At 49.1% G+C, this 24,587-nt stretch overlaps 1 protein-coding gene across 1 annotated transcript in view; it reads right to left on the reverse strand.

Moving 5' to 3' along the window:
* LOC142256679 (protein-arginine deiminase type-2-like) overlaps positions 1–24,245 on the reverse strand; it is a 44,685-nt gene extending 20,440 nt beyond the window's left edge. Inside the window, exons 1-3 of the mRNA XM_075328500.1 lie at positions 24,088–24,245; positions 9,794–9,977; positions 7,874–7,946 (exon numbers count right to left, since the gene is read on the reverse strand). Of these exons, the coding sequence (XP_075184615.1) occupies positions 7,874–7,946; positions 9,794–9,977; positions 24,088–24,182 (352 nt within the window). The 5' untranslated portion in view covers positions 24,183–24,245. The remainder of the gene's footprint in view (positions 1–7,873; positions 7,947–9,793; positions 9,978–24,087) is intronic.
* Positions 24,246–24,587: the final 342 nt, after the last annotated feature.

Below are 24,587 nucleotides of genomic sequence, written 5' to 3' on the forward strand. Positions count from 1 at the left end.
AAAACCTGCCACTGACAACCCAAGAGATGGAAGCTTTCTGGATGGACTGGTAGAGTCTAAAGGCAGCTTCAATGTCTGTTTTTGCCATTAAAGCTCCTCTGCCGTACTTCTGTAACCATGCAATCGCTGTATCAAATGAAGTATACGAGACTGTGCAAAGTTCCTGATCGATTCCATCATTAACTGAGCTTCCATGAGGGAAGGACAGATGATGGATCAGTCTAAACTTATTGGGTTCCTTCTTTGGGACCACCCCCAATGGAGAGACCCTTAAGTTTTCTATTGGCATTTTGGGGAATGGGCCTGCCATGCGGCCCAGGTCAATTTCTTTGTTTAGTTTTGTGGAGACAATGTGAGAATATGTATAGGCTGAAGCAAGGTTACGAGAACAGGTTAATGGGCCCGAAGTAGATGGGATCTTAAAACCTTCTGAGAAACCCTCCCCCAGCAATTGTGCTGCTTTTCTATCTGGGTACCTGCTTAGATAGCCCACCATCTCCCCGAGTCTAATTGGGGTTTCCCCCTTTTTGGTTAATCTCTGCTGTTGGGGTTTTATTTCGTGTAAAGCATTTTGATAGGCTATGGTTTCCACTACAGAAGGTGCATTCATGTTTGTACCTGCATGTGTTTCCGAATCTGCACTGGCTATCATTGAACTGCCAGTAGCAACCTTTTCTGTTTGCTGCCGACAATCCGATTGCTGATGATCTGCCGACATAGCCCTGAAAGGGCTGATTAACCCCACGTGGCGCTGTCATGAGACGCATCCATAAACTAATATCTTTGTGATCCCAACGAATCCCTTGGCGACCAGCCTTTCGTTGGCGAAACTGCTCATCATAGCGCAGCCATGCTAAACCTCCATACACACGGTGCGCCTCCCCGATAGAATTCATGTAACAAAATAAGGCAGAGCAATGTTCAGGAGTTTTTTGGCCTATTACACTTGCTAATATGGCAAAAGCCTGGAACCAATTGCTAAATGTTTGGGGGATGAGACAATACCGTCCTTCTTGTTCCTCTCTTTTCCTCTCATCAAACCTTACTCTATCCAAGTTATATTTTTCTAAGGGCAATAATGAAAATATTTCCACATATTCGTCGGCCCAAATCTTCTCCCTAACCTCCTGTTTCAAATGAATTCCTAGAGGACCCTCAAAACATACATATAATTCTCCTTTTGCTGCATCAGATAATGTAACCCCTTGTGAAGTTACTGCGTCCTCCTGTGTGTCTGGATCAGCACACGACTGACTTACCACCTCCGATGTCCGGCGACCATTCCCGCACCATGCAGCAATAGGAGAAGAAGTTATGGGTAAGCTAGACTGACTCAAAGCCTCCTTAACCCCTGACACTAATTGCTGTACTACTGAATTAAGATCCCATCCTACATTGCCGGGAACTGCACCCCCAACTGCGCCCACTGGATTCATTACAGGTGTTGTTACACTAGATATAGGACAAGAAAAAGTGTTCTCACCAATACCTGGCTGCGTCCTAGGTTGACCAGCCGTTCGTGACGTATTAGTTATAGTCTCTACAGCCCCTCCATTATTGAAGTGCTGCGTGCTGCTGCCCTCTAGTGGGCAGTCGTTATCTGTGTCATAGTCATTGTCTGGAATCTCTTCTGAGTCTTGTAGCTGTAGATTTCTTGCCGGACTCATATCCTGAGCCGGCCGAAGAAGTCTTTGTCTGGTTAAAGTACTTTTGCGCAGTTGTCTTTTTGGATTCCTGCCACTCCTCGTGTAATGAGAACCCGGATCCGGAAATGTTGTGTGTCCTAAGCCCGTCCCCCCGTGTTGGTTTATTTCCTGGGGTAAGGCCGTATGATGTCCTCTAGAATGATGCAAAGTTTGTTGAGGAAGTTCTAAGGATTCATGGTGGGCTGTGGTCACGTCAGTTGTAGCTTGTGTGGCTGCTTCTCTGGCTGGCACCTCAGTAGAGCTGGACTTTCTCCTTGCACTTCTTGGTGTCTCTCTGGTTAGATGGTCGGGCTCTTTTCTCTGTCCTTTGTTATTCTTGTACTGTAATTTCCTTCCTGGTTTGTAAGCAGGATCAGAGGCCGTGCTGCGCTTTGCTCTTTTCCTAGAGGTAACGGAAGGACTTATGATCCTATTGTGAGTCCTATTGGCCATTTCAGAAGTTAGTCTCTCAGGAGGTCTTGATCTTCTTAGAGTTTGATGTTCAGAAAGTTCAGAAGGGACAGATGCTGTATCCCGGGCATTCTTCAGCAATTCGTCTAGCTGGGCCTGAATCCATTCGGGCCTACATGTCAAAGCCGCGGCCTGAACGCTCTTCAGCAAGGCATCCATACTGCTGGTTCAGTCTTTGAGTCCAGGACAAAGGAATGACACCTTAACATGGGACCTATTTCTTATATGGCCCCTGCCCCCATCTCTCCTCCTGCTCGCTCACCACCACATTCCTTAGGTAAAAACCCCCATCCCTTACTCCTTAACCCTTTCCTGGATCTATCACTGCCTCAGTCATGTACGTTACGTCTATCTGCCTTCACTCTGCTGGAATACAGGTACAGAGTCATACGTAACGTGCATGTACACTAATGCCCGAAGCCTCACAAATAAGGTGGAGGAATTAGAATTAATATTGTTGGAAGAAAATGATGATATAGTGGGGATATCAGAGACATGGCTGAATGAGAGCTATGACTGGGCTGTTAATTTACAGGGTTATAGCCTATTCAGGAATGACCGTACAAATAAGCGAGGGGGAGGGGTGTGTCTATATGTAACATCATCCTTAAAACCCATCCTGCGTGACAACATATGTGAGGGTGCTGAGAATGTAGAGTCCCTATGGGTGGAGATAAGGGGGGGGAGAATGAATAATAAAATACTGATAGGGGTGTGTTATAAGACGCCGAATATTATGGAAGAGGTAGAGAATCTCCTCATAAAGCAAATTGATAAAGCAGCGAGTCTCGGAGAGGTAATTATTATGGGGGACTTTAACTATCCTGATATAAATTGGGGAACAGAAACTTGCAGTTCCAGCAAAGGAAATAGATTTTTGATAACAATGAAAGATAATTACCTTTCACAAATGGTACAGGACCCCACAAGAGGGGGAGCACTACTAGACCTTGTACTAACCAATAGGCCAGACCGCATATCAAATATACAAGTTGGGGGTTACTTGGGGAATAGTGATCACAAAATAATAAGTTTTCATGTATTCTTTAGTAAGATGTCTAGTAGAGGGGCTACAAGGACACTAAACTTCAGGAAAGCAAATTTTAAACGGTTGAGAGATGATCTTAGTGCAATAAACTGGGATGATGTATTAAGTAATAAAAGTACACAAAGCAAATGGGAGACTTTTAAGAGCATCCTGAATAGGGCTTGTGCAGAAAATATACCCTATGGGAACAAACATGCTAGAAATAGGAGGAAACCCCTGTGGCTAAATAAAGCTGTAAGGGAAGCAATAAAAGAAAAACAGAAAGCCTTAAAAGAATTAAAGAGGGTAGGTAGTGATGAGGCATTATATAATTATAGAAAATTAAATAAAATATGTAAAAAGCAAATTAAGTTAGCTAAGTTTGAGACAGAGAGACTCATTGCGAGAGAAAGTAAAAATAATCCTAAAATATTCTTTAACTACATAAACAGTAAAAAACTGAAAAGCGATAGTGTTGGCCCCCTTAAAAATAGTCTTGGTGAAATGGTGGAAGGGGATGAGGGTAAAGCCAACCTGCTGAATGACTTTTTTTCTACGGTTTTTATACAAGAAAATGCCATGGCAGATGACATGACCAGTGATACCATAAATTCACCCTTGAATATTACCTGCTTAACCCAGCAGGAAGTACGCCGCCGCCTCGAAATCACTAAGGGTGACAAATCTCCGGGCCCGGATGGCTACACCCCAGAGTACTACAGGAATTGAGTTCTGTGATAGATAGACCATTATTTTTAATCTTCTCAGATTCCTTAATAACAGGGTCGGTACCGCAGGACTGGCGCATAGCAAATGTGGTGCCAATATTCAAAAAGGGGACAAAAACTGAGCCGGGAAATTATAGGCCGGTAAGTTTAACCTCTACGGTTGGTAAAATCCTTGAGGGTTTCTTGAGAGATGCTATACTGGAGTATCTCAAGAAAAATAACCTTATGACAGAGATCAACATGGGTTTATGAGGGATCGATCCTGTCAAACTAATTTGATCAGCTTCTATGAAGAGGTAAGTTCAAGCCTGGACCAGGGAAATGCAGTGGATGTTGTGTATATGGACTTTTCAAAAGCTTTTGATACGGTGCCACACAAAAGGTTGTACATACAATGAGAATAATGGGGATAGGGGAAAATATGTGTAACTGGGTTAAAAACTGGCTCAGTGATAGGAAACAAAGGGTGGTTATTAATGGTACGTACTCGGACTGGGTCTCAGTTCATAGTGGGGTACCACAGGGGTCAGTATTGGGCCCGCTTCTTTTCAACATATTTATAAATGACCTTGTTGGGGGCATGCGGAGTAGAATTTCAATATTTGCAGATGATACTAAACTCTGCAGGGTAATCAATACAGAGGAGAATAATTTTATATTACAGGGAGATTTATGTAAATTGGAGGATTGGGCTGAGAAGTGGCAATTGAAGTTTAATGTAGATAAATGTAAGGTCATGCACTTGGGTAGAGGAAATAAAATTTATAATTATGTACTTAATTGTAGAACACTGGGTAAAACAGACACAGAAAAAGACTTGGGTGTATGGGGGGATGGTAAACTTCACTTTAGTGGACAGTGTGAGGGTATGTGCGCACGTTGCTTTTTACCTGCTTTTTTGCTGCTTTTTCTTCTGCGCTGTTTAATGCCAAAATGGATGTGTTCTTCTATTCAAGCAAAGTCTATGGGAATTTGGGTTTCTTGTTCACACTATGTTGTTCAAAATGCTGCCTTTTTGTGGCAGAACTTTGGTCAAAAACTCAGCTTTGCAGTGCAAAACCCAAATGGCAAAAACAATTGACATGTTGCTTCTTTGAAAAGCTGAGTTTTTGACCAAAGTTCTGCCACAAAAAGGCAGCATTTTGAACAACATAGTGTGAACAAGAAACCCAAATTCCCATAGACTTTGCTTGAATAGAAGAACACATCCATTTTGGCATTAAACAGCGCAGAAGAAAAAGCAGCAAAAAAGCAGGTAAAAAGCAGGTAAAAAGCAACGTGCGCACATACCCTCAGGCAGCTGCTGCCAGGGCTAATAAAATAATGGGATGTATTAAAAGAGGTATAAGTGTTCATGAAAAAAATATAGTTCTACCTCTGTACAAGTCACTAGTGCGACCGCACTTATATACTGTGTACAATTCTGGTCACCGATATATAAGAAGGATATAGCTGAACTGGAGAGGGTGCAGAGAAGACCACCAAGATTATTAGAGGAATGGGGGGGCTGCAATACCAAGACAGGTTATTAAACTTGGGGTTATTTAGTCTGGAAAAACGAAGGCTTAGGGGGGATCTAATCACAATGTATAAATATATGAGGGGACAGTACAGAGACCTTTCCAAAGATCTTTTTACACCTAGGCCTGCGACTGGAACACGGGGGCATCCGCTACGTCTTGAGGAAAGAAGGTTTAATCATAATCACAGACGAGGATTCTTTACTGTACGAGCAGTGAGACTATGGAACTCTCTGCCGCATGATGTTGTAATGAGTGATTCACTACTAACATTTAAGCAGAGCCTGGACGCCTTTCTTGAAAAATATAATATTACCAGTTATGTATATTAGATTTTATGACAGGGTATTGATCCAGGGAACTAGTCTGATTGCCGGATGTGGACGAAGGAAGGAAATTTTTCCCCATTGGAACTTGTTTGCCACATTGGGTTTTTTTTGCCTTCCTCTGGATCAACATGTTAGGCTACGGGTTGAACTAGATGGACTTAGAGTCTCCCTTCAACCTTAAAAACTATGATACTATGATACTATGGATCAGACTATGCCCCCTGTACTAGGTCTCCTCTGATAATCCGGCATATTGGATCAGACTCCGCCCCCTGTACTAGGTCTCCTCTGATAATCCGGCATATTGGATCAGACTCTGCCCCCTGTACTAGGTCTCCTCTGATAATCCAGCATATTGGATCAGACTACGCCCCCCTGTACTAAGTCTCCTTTGATAATCCGGCATATTGGATCAGACTACGCCCCCCTGTACTAAGTCTCCTTTGATAATCTGGCATATTGGATCAGACTCCGCCCCCTGTGCTATGTCTCCTCCTAGTTTTCTACTGTCATCTGATAATCCGGCACCTGTCAGAAGCGTCTTGTGGGCTCAACCCCTCCCCCGACACTGGAGGGTCCGCGTCATCTGCACTTAGTGGAACCTGATGTGACGCACTCGTCTCGCCGCAGGACACATCGGGGGGTCAGATTCCGCCCCTCCCCCACCAGAGGATGGATTCTCAGGTATCGCCCGCCGCCGCCGCTCGCCCCAATAAATAACGGGTCCCTGCGTCATGGTGGGCTCACAGTGGCGGGTCCCTGCGGTCATGGTGGGCGCTCAGTGGCGGGTCCCTGCGGTCATGGTGGGCTCACAGTGGCAGGTCCCTGCAGTCATGGTGGGCTCACAGTGGCGGGTCCCTGCGGTCATGGCGGGCTCACAGTGGCGGGTCCCTGCAGTCATGGTGGGCTCACAGTGGCGGGTCCCTGCAGTCATGGTGGGCTCACAGTGGCGGGTCCCTGCAGTCATGGTGGGCTCACAGTGGCGGGTCCCTGCAGTCATGGTGGGCTCACAGTGGCGGGTCCCTGCAGTCATGGTGGGCTCACAGTGGCGGGTCCCTGCAGTCATGGTGGGCTCACAGTGGCGGGTCCCTGCAGTCATGGTGGGCTCACAGTGGCGGGTCCCTGCGGTCATGGTGGGCTCACAGTGGCGGGTCCCTGCGGTCATGGTGGGCTCACAGTGGCAGGTCCCTGCGGTCATGGTGGGCTCACAGTGGCGGGTCCCTGCAGTCATGGTGGGCTCACAGTGGCGGGTCCCTGCGGTCATGGTGGGCGCTCAGTGGCGGGTTCCTGCGGTCATGGTGGGCTCACAGTGGCAGGTCCCTGCAGTCATGGTGGGCTCACAGTGGCGGGTCCCTGCAGTCATGGCGGGCTCACAGTGGCGGGTCCCTGCGGTCATGGTGGGCTCACAGTGGCAGGTCCCTGCAGTCATGGTGGGCTCACAGTGGCAGGTCCCTGCAGTCATGGTGGGCTCACAGTGGCGGGTCCCTGCAGTCATGGCGGGCTCACAGTGGCGGGTCCCTGCGGTCATGGTGGGCGCTCAGTGGCGGGTCCCTGCGGTCATGGTGGGCGCTCAGTGGCGGGTCCCTGCGGTCATGGTGGGCTCACAGTGGCAGGTCCCTGCAGTCATGGTGGGCTCACAGTGGCGGGTCCCTGCAGTCATGGTGGGCTCACAGTGGCGGGTCCCTGCGGTCATGGTGGGCTCACAGTGGCGTGTCATCATGGCGTGCTCATCGGCCAGCAGATACATTACAGGGATCTATATTTATGTCCCATGTGACTGGCCCTTTAAATCATCCGGTTCTGGTATGGGGTCGGGCTGCGCACATTCCGGTGATGGAGGATTCCCTCCTTGTGCCGCGATATTCCTGGCGGAGACTGATTTATGGTTCACTGGAAGCCGCCAGTACGAGGACATTCCTGCCGCAACGTCCTGTGACCGCAACCCTCAAAATATCCACGAGCCGCACCGACCAGAACTGACCGTCACCACTGTGCCCCCGACTGATCACATGACCCCACCATAAACATGGCGGCCAGGAGCCACGGACAACGGCAGAGACAAAGCTCCAAAACCACAAAACCCGTAATCTGCCACGACTTGATGCAAACGTACCAATCCCGGTAAGGTAAACCCCGGCCTTGTCCACCGGAGCATCCGACCCCTTCCCATAATAAGTGAAGGTGATCTGGAAAGAAAGAAAGAAGTCACCAACAGGAGCCGGAATGTATGTACACACTGCAGAATAGTGAGTGCAGCTCTGGAGTATAATGCAGGACAAGTAATGTAATGTATGTACACAGTGACTGCCCCAGCAGAATAGTGAGTGCAGCTCTGGAGTATAATACAGGAGGTAACTCAGGATCAGTAATGTAATGTATGTACACAGTGACTGCCCCAGCAGAATAGTGAGTGCAGCTCTGGAGTATAATACTGGAGGTAACTCAGGATCAGTAATGTAATGTATGTATACAGTGACTGCCCCAGCAGAATAGTGAGTGCAGCTCTGGAGTATAATACAGGAGGTAACTCAGGATCAGTAATGTATGTACACAGTGACTGCACCAGCAGAATATTGAGTGCAGCTCTGGAGTATAATACAGGAGGTGACTCAGGATCAGTAATGTAATGTACACAGTGACTGCACCAGCAGAATAGTGAGTGCAGCTCTGGAGTATAATACAGGAGGTAACTCAGGATCAGTAATGTAATGTATGTACACAGTGACTGCCCCAGCAGAATAGTGAGTGCAGCTCTGGAGTATAATACTGGAGGTAACTCAGGATCAGTAATGTAATGTATGTATACAGTGACTGCACCAGCAGAATAATGAGTGCAGCTCTGGAGTATAATGCAGGACAAGTAATGTAATGTATGTACACAGTGACTGCCCCAGCAGAATAGTGAGTGCAGCTCTGGAGTATAATACAGGAGGTAACTCAGGATCAGTAATGTAATGTATGTACACAGTGACTGCCCCAGCAGAATAGTGAGTGCAGCTCTGGAGTATAATACTGGAGGTAACTCAGGATCAGTAATGTAATGTATGTATACAGTGACTGCACCAGCAGAATAATGAGTGCAGCTCTGGAGTATAATACAGGAGGTAACTCAGGATCAGTAATGTATGTACACAGTGACTGCACCAGCAGAATATTGAGTGCAGCTCTGGAGTATAATACAGGAGGTGACTCAGGATCAGTAATGTAATGTACACAGTGACTGCACCAGCAGAATAGTGAGTGCAGCTCTGGAGTATAATACAGGAGGTAACTCAGGATCAGTAATGTAATGTATGTACACAGTGACTGCACCAGCAGAATAGTGAGCGCAGCTCTGGAGTATAATACAGGAGGTAACTCAGGATCAGTAATGTAATGTATGTACACAGTGACTGCACCAGCAGAATAGTGAGTGCAGCTCTGGAGTATAATACAGGAGGTGACTCAGGATCAGTGATGTAATGTATGTACACAGTGACTGCACCAGCAGAATAGTGAGTGCAGCTCTGGAGGATAATACAGGAGGTAACTCAGGATCAGTAATGTATGTACACAGTGACTGCCCCAGCAGAATAGTGAGTGCAGCTCTGGAGTATAATACAGGAGGTAACTCAGGATCAGTAATGTAATGTATGTACACAGTGACTGCACCAGCAGAATAGTGAGTGCAGCTCTGGAGTATAATACTGGAGGTAACTCAGGATCAGTAATGTAATGTATGTATACAGTGACTGCACCAGCAGAATAATGAGTGCAGCTCTGGAGTATAATACAGGAGGTAACTCAGGATCAGTAATGTATGTACACAGTGACTGCACCAGCAGAATAGTGAGTGCAGCTCTGGAGTATAATACAGGAGGTAACTCAGGATCAGTAATGTAATGTATGTACACAGTGACTGCACCAGCAGAATAGTGAGTGCAGCTCTGGAGTATAATACAGGAGGTAACTCAGGATCAGTAATGTATGTACACAGTGAGTGCAGCTCTGGGGTATAGTACATCCCCCATGGTGTAGTGTGGCGCGGTGTTACCTTGCCATCGTTGGTCTCGGTGCTTGGCTCCGTCATCCTGAACTCCACCATCGTCCTCTGGGACAGCGGCCATAGCTTCTCCCCGTTCAGCACCTTCTGTTGGGAGGGGTCGCTGTTCACAACTTCAATCTCGATATTGGGGGAGTTTCGGAAGCTGAACCACTTACACTCTGACGGAGCCCCCCTGTGCAGAGAAGAGACGTTGTGAGGTGCAGCCCCCATAATACTCCCAGGAGCGGCTCCTGACGTCTGTACGAGAGCTCTGCTTGCTGTCAGTGAATTGGAGGCCGGTGGTTGAGCGCTCGGTCTGTGCAGATAATCACACTCTGCACATCAACACAACTGTTTATTCACTTACAGCAAGCGGAGGATGTGGAGGAGCGGCGCCTCAGCCCATCGCACAGGAAGGCTATGTTCACACAGGGCGTTTTTGCAGGGTTTTTTAGCTTGGTTTTATGCAAATCCACGCTCATAATTTGCTGCCCTCACCGTCCCAGCAAAGTCTGAGATTCCAGAAATCTCTGCGCACACAGACAGCATCTGCGGTGTTTCCCTGACGGTTTTGTCACCCTCTTGGTTCTTGTCCATTCTTCTCAGCGGTTCTGTCTGGTTTTTTACCCTAGTGACGGGTGCATTCACAGATACCCTGGGTCTAACTGGGTCAACTGATCCAGGGTATCTGGCCGGACGCCGGTCTGTGGGACCAGAAGCCGACACTTAAAAATGATGGTGGAAAGGATCGGGGGATTGGAGCGGGCGCGCTATACTTACCGATCACCAGCGCGGCTCTACACTGCTCCCGCGGCCCTTCCTTCACTTCCCGGGCCGCTCATTACCTTCATTGCATATTCACTGCTTTCCCCGCCCACCAGAGTCTGTGATTGGTTGCAGGCAGACACGCTCCCAGCCTTTGTAACAACGTCCGACTGCAACCATCATAGACGCTGTCTGCGAGTCTATTGTACAGTGAAAAATAGAAATTGGCGTAGGGTCCCCCCATATTATGATACCCAGCAAAGATAAAGCCACGGCTACAGTTTGCAGCCACCAGCCGTGTGCTTATCTTAGCTGTGTATCAAAATAAGTGGGACACCATGCGGTTTATTATTTCAATTAAAAAAAACAAAACAAGCATGTGGTCCCCCGGCCCCCCCCCCCCCAATTTTGATACAAAGCCAAGATAAAGCCCGACAGCTGAGGGCTGGTATTCTCAGCCTGGGGAGACCCAAGCTTAAAATTGCCACCCGGGATTCTCACATCCATTAGATGCGACAATCCCAGCACTTTGCCATCGCACCAGGGCAGTCGGGAGGAGCCAGGTAATCGGGGTAATATCAAGGCTGAATCGCAGCTTACAGCTGCCACTAAGCCCTAGATTGGTAATTACACAGGTGTCTATGGGACCTCCCCATCATTAATCTGTAAGTGAAATTACACCGAAAAAAATCCTTTATTTCAAATAAAATACAAAAAAAACTCCTTTCACCCCTTTATTAACCCCCAAAACACCCCTGCAAAGAAACTCCAACGTAATGCACACGAGGTCCCACGACAATTCAGCTCTGCTACATCGGAATCTCACAGCGCCATAAAACAAGACTGTGAGCTCCAGAGAATGAATGAGCCGCGATCAGCGGTGACGTCACTCAGGTGATTTGCGGTCACAGCTGCAGATACCTGTGACCGTACATAGCCTGAATGAGGTCACCGCTGACATGCATATAGCAGAGCTGAATCGTCATGGGATTCCATCACCGGAATGTGCGCAGCCCCTGACCCCATACCAGAAACAGATGATTTAAAGGGCCAGTCACATGGGACATAAATATAGATCCCTGTAATGTATCTGCTGGCCGATGAGCACGCCATGATGACACGCCACTGTGAGCACGCCACTGTGAGCCCACCATGACCGCAGGAACCCGTTATTTATTGGGGCGAGCGGCGGCGGGCGATACCTGAGAATCCATCCTTTGGTGGGAGAGGGGTGGAATCTGACCCCGCGATGTGCCCTCCGGCGAGACGAGCGCGTCACATCAGGTTCCACAAACTGCAGATGACACGGACCCTCCAGTGTTAGGGGAGGGGTGGAGCCCGTGAACCACTTCTGACAGGTGCCGGATTATCAGATGACCATAGAAAACTAGGAGGATACATAGTACAGTTGGGCGGAGTCTGATCCAGTATGCCGGATTATCAGAGGAGACCTAGTACAGGGCAGCCGGGGTCTGATCCAATATGCCGGATTATCAGATGACCGTAGAAGACTAGGAGGAGACGTAGTACAGTTGGGTGGAGTCTGATCCAATATGCCAGAGACATAGTACAGGGCGGCCTGGGTCTGATCCAATATGCCGGATTATCAGACGAGACCTAGTACAGGGGGCCGGAGTCTGATCCAATATGCCGGATTATCAGATGACCGTAGAAGACTAGGAGGAGACGTAGTACAGTTGGGCGGAGTCTGATCCAATATGCCAGATTATCAGATGACCGTAGAAGACTAGGAGGAGACGTAGTACAGTTGGGTGGAGTCTGATCCAATATGCCAGATTATCGGAGGAGACATAGTACAGGGTGGCCTGGGTCTGATCCAATATGCCGGATTATCAGACGAGACCTAGTACAGGGGGCCGGAGTCTGATCCAATATGCCGGATTATCAGATGACCGCAGAAGACTAGGAGGAGACGTAGTACAGTTGGGCGGAGTCTGATCCAATATGCCGGATTATCAGATGACCGTAGAAGACTAGGAGGAGACGTAGTACAGTTGGGCGGAGTCTGATCCAATATGCCGGATTATCAGATGACTGTAGAAGACTAGGAGGAGACGTAGTACAGTTGGGCGGGGTCTGATCCAAGATGCCAGATTATCAGATGACTGTAGAAGACTAGGAGGAGACGTAGTACAGTTGGGCGGAGTCTGATCCAATATGCCGGATTATCAGATGACTGTAGAAGACTAGGAGGAGACGTAGTACAGTTGGGCGGAGTCTGATCCAATATGCCGGATTATCAGATGACTGTAGAAGACTAGGAGGAGACGTAGTACAGTTGGGCGGGGTCTGATCCAAGATGCCGGATTATCAGATGACCGTAGAAGACTAGGAGGAGACGTAGTACAGTTGGGCGGAGTCTGATCCAATATGCCGGATTATCAGAGGAGACCTAGTACAGGGGGCCGGAGTCTGATCCAATATGCCGGATTATCAGATGACCGCAGAAGACTAGGAGGAGACGTAGTACAGTTGGGCGGAGTCTGATCCAATATGCCGGATTATCAGATGACCGTAGAAGACTAGGAGGAGACGTAGTACAGTTGGGCGGAGTCTGATCCAATATGCCGGATTATCAGATGACTGTAGAAGACTAGGAGGAGACGTAGTACAGTTGGGCGGGGTCTGATCCAAGATGCCAGATTATCAGATGACTGTAGAAGACTAGGAGGAGACGTAGTACAGTTGGGCGGAGTCTGATCCAATATGCCGGATTATCAGATGACTGTAGAAGACTAGGAGGAGACGTAGTACAGTTGGGCGGGGTCTGATCCAATATGCCGGATTATCAGATGACTGTAGAAGACTAGGAGGAGACGTAGTACAGTTGGGCGGGGTCTGATCCAAGATGCCGGATTATCAGATGACCGTAGAAGACTAGGAGGAGACGTAGTACAGTTGGGCGGAGTCTGATCCAATATGCCGGATTATCAGATGACTGTAGAAGACTAGGAGGAGACGTAGTACAGTTGGGCGGAGTCTGATCCAATATGCCGGATTATCAGATGACTGTAGAAGACTAGGAGGAGACGTAGTACAGTTGGGCGGAGTCTGATCCAATATGCCGGATTATCAGATGACTGTAGAAGACTAGGAGGAGACGTAGTACAGTTGGGCGGGGTCTGATCCAAGATGCCGGATTATCAGATGACCGCAGAAGACTAGGAGGAGACGTAGTACAGTTGGGCGGAGTCTGATCCAATATGCCGGATTATCAGATGACCGTAGAAGACTAGGAGGAGACGTAGTACAGTTGGGCGGAGTCTGATCCAATATGCCGGATTATCAGATGACTGTAGAAGACTAGGAGGAGACGTAGTACAGTTGGGCAGAGTCTGATCCAATATGCCGGATTATCAGATGACTGTAGAAGACTAGGAGGAGACGTAGTACAGTTGGGCGGGGTCTGATCCAAGATGCCGGATTATCAGATGACCGTAGAAGACTAGGAGGAGACGTAGTACAGTTGGGTGGAGTCTGATCCAATATGCCATATTATCGGAGGAGACATAGTACAGGGCGGCCTGGGTCTGATCCAATATGCCGGATTATCAGACGAGACCTAGTACAGGGGGCCGGAGTCTGATCCAATATGCCGGATTATCGGAGGAGACATAGTACAGGGCGGCCTGGGTCTGATCCAATATGCCGGATTATCAGACGAGACCTAGTACAGGGGGCCGGAGTCTGATCCAATATGCCGGATTATCGGAGGAGACATAGTTCAGGGCGGCCTGGGTCTGATCCAATATGCCGGATTATCAGACGAGACCTAGTACAGGGGGCCGGAGTCTGATCCAATATGCCGGATTATCAGATGACCGTAGAAGACTAGGAGGAGACGTAGTACAGTTGGGCGGAGTCTGATCCAATATGCCAGATTATCAGATGACCGTAGAAGACTAGCAGGAGACATAGTACAGGGGGATGAAGTCTGATCTTATATGCCGGATTATCAGATGACAGAAGATGACTAGGGGGCGGAGTCTAATCCAATATGCCGGATTATCAGATATCCAAGAAAAACCTAGTAAGAGACATAGTAAAGGAGAGTGTATTTTGTATTTTATTTCAAATAAGGATTTTTTCGGTGTTTATGTTTACTTCTTGTCATTTATTACAGATTGGTGATGGGGGGGGGTGTCTCAGACGCCTGCATTACCAATCTAGGGCTTATTGGCAGCCATGTTAGCTGCCATTAACCCCTGTTACCCTGATTGCCACCGCACCAGGGTAATCGGGAAGATCCGAGTAAAGTGCTGGGATTGTCGCATCTTCAGGCTGCTTCTTTTAAGGTGGGGGGAGCCCAATAAGCATAGGTCTCCCCAGCCTGAGAATACCAGCCCCCAGCTGTCAGGCTTTATCTTAGCTAAATATCAAAATTGGGGGGGGGGGACCTCATGCTGTTTTTTTTAACTTATTTATTTAAATAATAAAGAAATAGTATGCGGTTCCTCTTATTTTAATACATAGCCAAGATAAGCGCAGGGCTGGGAGCTGCAGCCTGTAGCCAGGGGCTTTATCTGTGCTGGTATCATAATACGAGGATACCCTACATCAATTTTTATTTATTTATTTTTCACTATATAATAGACCCACAGACCAGGTCTGTGATTGGTTGCAGTCAGACGCTGTCGCACAGGCTGGGGGCGCATCGGACTGCAACCAATCACAGACGCCGGTGGGTGGGGAAAGCAGTGAATATGCATGAGGCTAATGAGCGGCCCCAGAAGTAGGAGGGCCCATGGGAGCAGGTACAGTTTAGCCTAGAATGTACGGGCTCCCTCCAGGTTAGTGGGCGTGACCAACTGGGTTAGTGCCAAGGGCAGCCACTCAGGTACCTTTTAACCCCCGCGGGTCTGGACTTGGTCCGGCCATAACAGAAGTGCAAAAAACCCACTGTAAAAACACCATAAAAGCGTGGCCAAAAAACTACCAAAAACGCAGAAAACCACCAGGAGACTTCTGCCACAAGATCAGATTTTGGTCAGGAAAAAAACGCCCTGTGTGAACATAGCCTAAAGGTCAGTGCCTTCTCCCATTTCTCGTGTGTTGCACCTGGTGACATTTTGTGTCACCGTCCACGGCCGGACAAGCAATGAACTATTTACAGATTAGCAGTGAGATGGGAGCGACATTCTGTGCACGCAGCGTCCTGGACATAACCCGGGTCCCTGCGCCTCGCTCCCGGCTGGCGGTACTCATCCTATAATCTGCTGTTCCCAGGGCCCATCCCGGGGGGCACGACTTCAGGTTGGGAGTCCGCTCCCACCACACTGACATTCCGGCTACGGCGCCTCTGAGATTGCAAAAAAAAAAATAAAACAATGTGCATCCGGGGCCACGGACTGAACAACAGGAGCGGGAAACAGATTCCTTAGGGACGAGTCCCTGGGCGATCATATCTGTTGTCACACAGCTTTCCCAGCATCGGATGTGGGAGTTTTGGGACATAAGTGTCGGCTTCACATTTACCAGGGATTTCTCACCCATCCACAGCTCTGTGCCTGACAGGCGTGAAAGTCAGAGCGCCTGGCAGGCAAAGAGGGTCAGAGTGCCTGGCAGGCGTGAAAGTCAGAGTGCCTGGCAGGCGTGAAAGTCAGAGCGCCTGGCAGGCAAAGAGGGTCAGAGCGCCTGGCAGGCAAAGAGGGTCAGAGTGCCTGGCAGGCAAAGAGAGTCAGAGTGCCTGGCAGGCGTGAAAGTCAGAGTGCCTGGCAGGCGTGAAAGTCAGAGTGCCTGGCAGGCGTGAAAGTCAGAGCGCCTGGCAGGCAAAGAGGGTCAGAGCGCCTGGCAGGCAAAGAGGGTCAGAGCGCCTGGCAGGCAAAGAGGGTCAGAGCGCCTGGCAGGCAAAGAGGGTCAGAGCGCCGGGCAGGCAAAGAGGGTCAGAGCGCCGGGCAGGCAAAGAGGGTCAGAGCGCCGGGCAGGCAAAGAGGGTCAGAGCGCCGGGCAGGCAAAGAGGGTCAGAGCGCCGGGCAGGCAAAGAGGGTCAGAGCGCCGGGCAGGCAAAGAGGGTCAGAGCGCCGGGCAGGCGAGGAGGGTCAGAGCGCCAGGCAGGCGAGGAGGGTCAGAGCGCCTGGCAGGCAAAGAGGGTCAGAGCGCCTGGCAGGCGAGGAGGGTCAGAGCGCCTGGCAGGCGAGGAGGGTCCTCTCATTACCCAGTCCCTGATACAGATATGTCCATGTGACACCCAAATCTCGCTGCAATCTATAAAGAGTGTGAGAAACCTGCGAGATCCTCCGAACAAGTCCTAAGATGTCTGGAAGGGTCCGGGGAGGAATGTCTGCAGCCCCCGCCCGGGGGACAAGTGGGAACAAGCCGTAATAACTGAGCCGGAGGAGGGTCGCCGCCGTACCGTCTCCAGAACACGCGGGTGACCGTTATTAAAGGGGAACCCCGGAAATCTACAGACTGTACAGCGCTCCACAGCGCCATCATGATGAAGACCGTTACTCTTGTGCTCTTCTATGGACGGCGTTTCCGTAGTTCTGGATTTCGCCTCCGCCTGGCGCCCGGTGCGAGGACACGAGAGATGGGCACAGGCCGGCGTTACGTCGCCACATCGTAACCTCGTGTTTTGTAAATCGACCTTTACGAGCTCCAGTGAGTCAGAAAAGATTCCAGGACCCCCGCCCAGAGCCGCCGGCACCATCTCATCCGCTGTGGGACCAGTCCGGACAACCCCTCCTGCAGAAGAAGAAGATGGAGCTGCTCCGGGCACCACGATGGACCGTCCCGCTGCTGCTCGAGGACATCAGCCACTGGCATCTCTGCAGCTTTGGGCAATGACCCAGATGTGCGGCACAGCCGGGGGCTCCGGCCACAATATGGATTATACCCAACAGCAATCGGGGGCTCCCCGGCCCTGGCTGGCCACTTCGGTCACCCCCACAGATCCGTCCAGTGTCATCTGGACCCCTCACTCCTGCAGACGTCCGTCCAGTGATGACCACCGCGGCCCCCATAGACCGGTACATGACCCATCTCCGCTCCTGCTCGCAGAGACGTCCCGGCAGCAGGTGAGGGGCGCTGTGACTTTTCGTTGGCCCCTCTTCCCCCATTACCTTCAGTCCCTGGACCCCGTACTAAATAAACATGGATAATGGCCGCTCTGGCCGGGGAGAAGGCACTTAGGCCTAAGCCCTACAAATCCTTAGAAGGTTATTCCTCTGGGCCGCTCCGCGCGTCTCTGAATATCCCCCTCCAGGTGCCGAGAGCCATCGCTCCACGGAGATTACCCTGTCACAGCTGCTCCGCCGCGGACATGTGCCAGGCACGGACTGGCTGCAGGCGATCGTCTGCGGACAATCGTCTGTGCACTGACCGCCACGCAGTATGAAGCACGGGCATAAGCCTGTACTATTCAATACGGCGGCCCCTGTGCCCGAGGGAACAATGGAGGGAATTAACCCTTGCAGGTCTCTACTATTAAACCATAACCTTTACTATGAGAAATTCACCACATTTCCCCCCGCGTCACTCACCAATCGTCACCTAATGTCTGATCGCACCAGCACAGTGAGCTCACTGATGGATCCTCAGTTCACCCATTCAGCAGCCAGCAAAACACAGCACAACACACTATAGAGAGCAGAGGAGGCAACAACTGTAATATAAGGGGACTGCAATCTATTACTCCCTGTTATCAGCCATTACTGGGGGAGGAGACTGCAATCTATTACTCCCTGTTATCAGCCATTACTGGGGGAGGAGACTGCAATCTATTACTCCCTGTTATCAGCCATTACTGGGGGAGGAGACTGCAATCTATTACTCCCTGTTATCAGCCATTACTGGGGGAGGAGACTGCAATCTATTACTCCCTGTTATCAGCCATTACTGGGGGAGGAGACTGTAGGACAGGTGACTACAATCTATTACTCCCTGTTATCAGCCATTACTGGGGGAGGAGACTGCAATCTATTACTCCCTGTTATCAGTCATTACTGGGGGAGGAGACTGCAATCTATTACTCCCTGTTATCAGCCATTACTTGAGGGAGGAGACGGCAAGACAGGTGACTACAATCTATTACTCCCTGTTATCAGCCATTACTGGGGGAGGAGACTGTACTCACCTGTCTTGCAATCTATTACTCCCTGTTATCAGCCATTACTGGGGGAGGAGACTGCAATCTATTACTCTCTGTTATCAGCCATTACTGGGGGAGGAGACTGTAGGACAGGTGAGTACAATCTATTACTCTCTGTTATCAGCCATTACTGGGGGAGGAGACTGTAGGACAGGTGACTACAATCTATTACTCCCTGTTATCAGCCATTACTGGGGGAGGAGACTGTAGGACAGGTGAGTACAATCTATTACTCTCTGTTATCAGCCATTACTGGGGGAGGAGACTGTAGGACAGGTGACTACAATCTATTACTCTCTGTTATCAGCCATTACTGGGGGAGGAGACTGTAGGACAGGTGAGTACAATCTATTACTCTCTGTTATCAGCCATTACTGGGGGAGGAGACTGTAGGACAGGTGAGTACAATCTATTACTCTCTGTTATCAGCCATTACTGGGGGAGGAGACTGTAGGACAGGTGACTACAATCTATTACTCCCTGTTATCAGCCATTACTGGGGGAGGAGACTGTAGGACAGGTGACTACAATCTATTACTCTCTGTTATCAGCCATTACAGGGGGAGGTGACCACAGTAGTAAGTGCCCGCAGCATATACAGTACATATAGTGCTGGGCGCTCCTCACACGGTGTCCGCTCTGATACATTGTAGCGGTCCTCCTGCCGGTGGAATTAGTGACGCGTTCACACAATGTATTTCTTCTGATGTTTTCCAAAACTACAATTCAGATGCATAATGTGAACAGACCCCAGACACGGCGATCAGAAGCTCTGAGCGTTTCCAATGCTTTATTTACATGGGACTGCAGTTTATATGCACTGACATTGTGTCGCGGGGAGGAGACGTGACCGGAGGTTTCCTGCGGAAATGACGACGTCCGAGTAACCGTCACTGCTACGGTATATGGTGCAATATTCTGCAGAGATGTCATCACTGGAGGAGCAGCAGCCGAGAAACCCGCGCGAGCGGCAGAGGAGGGAAGGATCGGCGGCTACTTCATCGCTAGGCCCCTGGCACTCGGCTTTCCCAGACTTCTGCACGGCAAACTCTCTCCAGACCCGGAGCGACTCAAGGAGCCCGACAACCGCGACACTAAGAAAGCGTAATGACGGGATCCGAGGAGCCGCCGGCGTATAATTACCAAGATATAACCGGAGCGTAATCCCTTCTATAACGCCATCCCCCGCTGTGCGCAGCGACGTCACGCAGTAATGTGCACTGTGTAGATTCAGACTAAAGGCAACAAAACCACAAAGATCACAAGTAAAAAAAGGAATAAAGAAGCACAAATCGGAAGGTGCAGCCCCCATGTGCCCCGTCACTGACGCCCTGCTGCCCTGCGTCACCTGGAACGGCTCCAGTGATCGGGGGCCTCGTCCACCCCGATTTATGGGGTCACCGGCTGTCATACAGTTGCCGTTTTGGTGCACAGCCTGACAGTGCAGAATATGGCAAGAAACCATCAACATTACTGTAAGACATGAAGATCAGTCAAGCTGGAAAACTGCTAGAACCTTGAAGGTATCCTCAATCACTTTTATGCAATTGGCTCTCACGAGGACTGTGCCAGGAAATGCTCTGCTGCAGAGGATAAGTTCATCAGAGTTCCCAACCACAGAACCGCACCTCTGATAACAACGCTCATAAATGCTGCACAGACAGGTCTGCATCAGAGGAGGCTGCGAGAAGTGGACTCTATAGAGGAATTGTTGGAAACTGAGGACCACAAACAAGATGAGGCTTGTATGGACCGAACAGCACAAGGACCGGACCTGGGATGTTTGGTACCAGCCGCCAGGTGTTTGTGAGACGCAGAGGAGCTGAGCGGAAACTTTCCACCTGTGCGGTGGAGACACCGGAGGCGATTTATTCCACACACAAGGCACATTACCAGCATGGTGGCCACAGCGACCTGCAGCCTCCGCCGTCCTGTCTGCACTCACTGGGATCTCTGCTGCAACAGGGCAAGGATGGAGGCTGCGTCTCAGGACACGGCCTCCACAATCACCGGCCTCACCCAACGGACGTAGCCTGAAGGCAAAGAGGCCGACAATCGCCGGGACAGAGTCCAGGTGCTGACCTGAAGAAGGCAAAGGAGGTGAAACGCTGCCACCAGGGGGCGCCAGGAGGAATCTGAGGGTCAACATGTTCTGGGCCACGTCACTGGTGATTCTTTACGCCTTGTTGGTGCCCGTCATGAGTGCTGCCTCTAGTCTGCATCTACAATGTGCACCTCCCAATAAGAACAAGGAAAACCACTGCACAAACAGGACCCGGACATATAACCACTACTGTATATACCACCACAGATAGACGCCTCCTGCAGTCCTATGTAACACCACAGATGCCTCCTGCAGTCCTATGTAACACCACAGATGCCTCCTGCAGTCCTATGTAACACCACAGATGCCTCCTGCAGTCCTATGTAACAATACAGATAGATGCCTCCTGCAGTCCTATGTAACACCACAGATGCCTCCTGCAGTCCTATGTAACACCAGATAGATGCCTCCTGCAGTCCTATGTAACAATACAGATAGATGTCACCTGCAGTCCTATGTAACAATACAGATAGATGCCTCCTGCAGTCCTATGGAACACCACAGATGCCACCTGCAGTCCTATGTAACACCACAGATGCCTCCTGAAGTCCTATGTAACAATACAGATAGATGCCTCCTGCAGTCCTATGTCACAATACAGATAGATACCTCCTGCAGTCCTATGTAACACCACAGATGCCTCCTGCAGTCCTATGTAACAATACAGATAGATGCCTCCTGTAGTCCTATGTAACACCACAGATGCCACCTGCAGTCCTATGTAACACCACAGATAGATGCCACCTGCAGTTCTATGTAACACCACAGATAATATAGTAGATGTCACCTGCAGTCCTATGTAACAGCACAGATAACACAGTGATATCTCTGAGTACAGATAATGTAGTAGTTGTCACCTGCAGTCCTATGTAACACCACAGATAACACAGTGATATCTCTGAGTACAGATAATGTAGTAGTTGTCACCTGCAGTCCTATGTAACACCACAGATAACACAGTGATATCTCTGAGTACAGATAATGTAGTAGATGTCACCTGCAGTCCTATGTAACACCACAGATAACACAGTGATATCTCTGAGTACAGATAATGTAGTAGATGTCACCTGCAGTCCTATGTAACACCACAGATAACACAGTGATATCTCTGAGTACAGATAATGTAGTAGATGTCACCTGCAGTCCTATGTAACACCACAGATAACACAGTGATATCTCTGAGTACAGATAATGTAGTAGAGGTCACCTGCAGTCCTATGTAACACCACAGATAACACAGTGATATCTCTGAGTACAGATAATGTAGTAGATGTCACCTGCAGTCCTATGTAACACCACAGATAACACAGTGATATCTCTGAGTACAGATAATATAGTAGATGTCACCTGCAGTCCTATGTAACACCACAGATAACACAGTGATATCTCTGAGTACAGATAATGTAGTAGATGTCACCTGCAGTCCTATGTAACACCACAGATAACACAGTGATATCTCTGAGTACAGATAATGTAGTAGATGTCACCTGCAGTCCTATGTAACACCACAGATAACACAGTGATATCTCTGAGTACAGATAATGTAGTGGATGTCACCTGCAGTCCTATGTAACACCACAGATAACACAGTGATATCTCTGAGTACAGATAATGTAGCAGATGTCACCTGCAGTCCTATGTAACACCACAGATAACACAGTGATATCTCTGAGTACAGATAATGTAGTAGATGTCACCTGCAGTCCTATGTAACACCACAGATAACACAGTGATATCTCTGAGTACAGATAATGTAGCAGATGTCACCTGCAGTCCTATGTAACACCACAGATAACACAGTGATATCTCTGAGTACAGATAATGCAGTAGATGTCACCTGCAGTCCTATGTAACACCACAGATAACACAGTGATATCTCTGAGTACAGATAATGTAGTAGATGTCACCTGCAGTCCTATGTAACACCACAGATAACACAGTGATATCTCTGAGTACAGATAATGTAGTAGATGTCTCCTGCAGTCCTATGTAACACCACAGATAACACAGTGATATCTCTGAGTACAGATAATGTAGTGGATGTCACCTGCAGTCCTATGTAACACCACAGATAACACAGTGATATCTCTGAGTACAGATAATGTAGTAGATGTCACCTGCAGTCCTATGTAACACCACAGATAACACAGTGATATCTCTGAGTACAGATAATATAGTAGATGTCACCTGCAGTCCTATGTAACACCACAGATAACACAGTGATATCTCTCTGAGTACAGATAATGTAGTAGATGTCACCTGCAGTCCTATGTAACACCACAGATAACAAAGTGATATCTCTGAGTACAGATAATGTAGTAGATGCCACCTGCAGTCCTATGTAACACCACAGATAACACAGTGATATCTCTGAGTACAGATAATGTAGTAGATGTCACCTGCAGTCCCATGTAACACCACAGATAACACAGTGATATCTCTGAGTACAGATAATGTAGTAGATGTCACCTGCAGTCCTATGTAACACCACAGATGCCACCTGCAGCCCTATGTCACACCACAGATAGATGCCACCTGCAGTCCTATGTAACACCAGATAGATGCCTCCTGCAGTCCTATGTCACACCACAGATAGATGCCACCTGCAGTCCTATGTAACACCAGATAGATGCCACCTGCAGTCCTATGTCACACCACAGATAGATGCCACCTGCAGTCCTATGTCACACCACACAGATGTCACCTGCAGTCCTATGTAACACCACAGATAGATGCCGCCTGCAGTCCTATGTAACAATACAGATAGATGCCACCTGCAGTCCTATGTCACACCACACATAGATGTCGCCTGCAGTCCTATGTAACACCACACATAGATGTCGCCTGCAGTCCTATGTAACAATACAGATAGATGTCGCCTGCAGTCCTATGTAACACCACACATAGATGTCGCCTGCAGTCCTATGTAACACCACACATAGATGTCGCCTGCAGTCCTATGTAACAATACAGATAGATGTCGCCTGCAGTCCTATGTAACACCACACATAGATGTCGCCTGCAGTCCTATGTAACACCACACACAGATGTCGCCTGCAGTCCTATGTAACACCACACACAGATGTCGCCTGCAGTCCTATGTAACACCACAGATAGATGTCGCCTGCAGTCCTATGTAACACCACAGATAGATGTCGCCTGCAGTCCTATGTAACACCACAGATAGATGTCGCCTGCAGTCCTATGTAACACCACAGATAGATACCACCTGCAGTCCTATGTAACAGCACAGATCACAGGGATTACCGGTGCACCCCCTTTTGGAGACCCCTCCATTCTGCACAGCTGTTGGGGGCCACTCACCCGCTGACGTCCAGGGCCAGGCCGCTGCCGAGCACACACACCGCCTGCACTCTCTGGCCGCGGCTCAGGCGCAGGGTCCGGTTCTCTCCCCTCATTCTGCCGGTCTCTCTGCACCTGCCGCCGCCGCCGCCGCCGCTCCTATCATCCCCGGCCGGAGCTCCGCCCCCTGTCACTCACAGCAGAGGGGCGGGGCCTCAGCCAGGAGCGGCTCCTGCAGATAAGTATAGACACTCCGAGAAAGGACAAGACAGTAATGTGAACAGCGCCAGAACGTGCAGCGCATCCAACATATATAATATCCAGCATATACAGTGCATCCAACATATATAATATCCAACACATACAGCGCATCATCATATACAGTGCATCATCATATACAGTGTATCCATCATATACAGTGCATCATCATATACAGTGTATCCATCATATACAGCGCATCATCATATACAGTGTATCCAACATATATAATATCCAGCATATACAGTGCATCCAACATATAT

The sequence above is a fragment of the Anomaloglossus baeobatrachus genome, chromosome 11 (genome assembly GCF_048569485.1).
Source record: "Anomaloglossus baeobatrachus isolate aAnoBae1 chromosome 11, aAnoBae1.hap1, whole genome shotgun sequence".
Lineage (NCBI taxonomy): Eukaryota > Metazoa > Chordata > Amphibia > Anura > Aromobatidae > Anomaloglossus > Anomaloglossus baeobatrachus.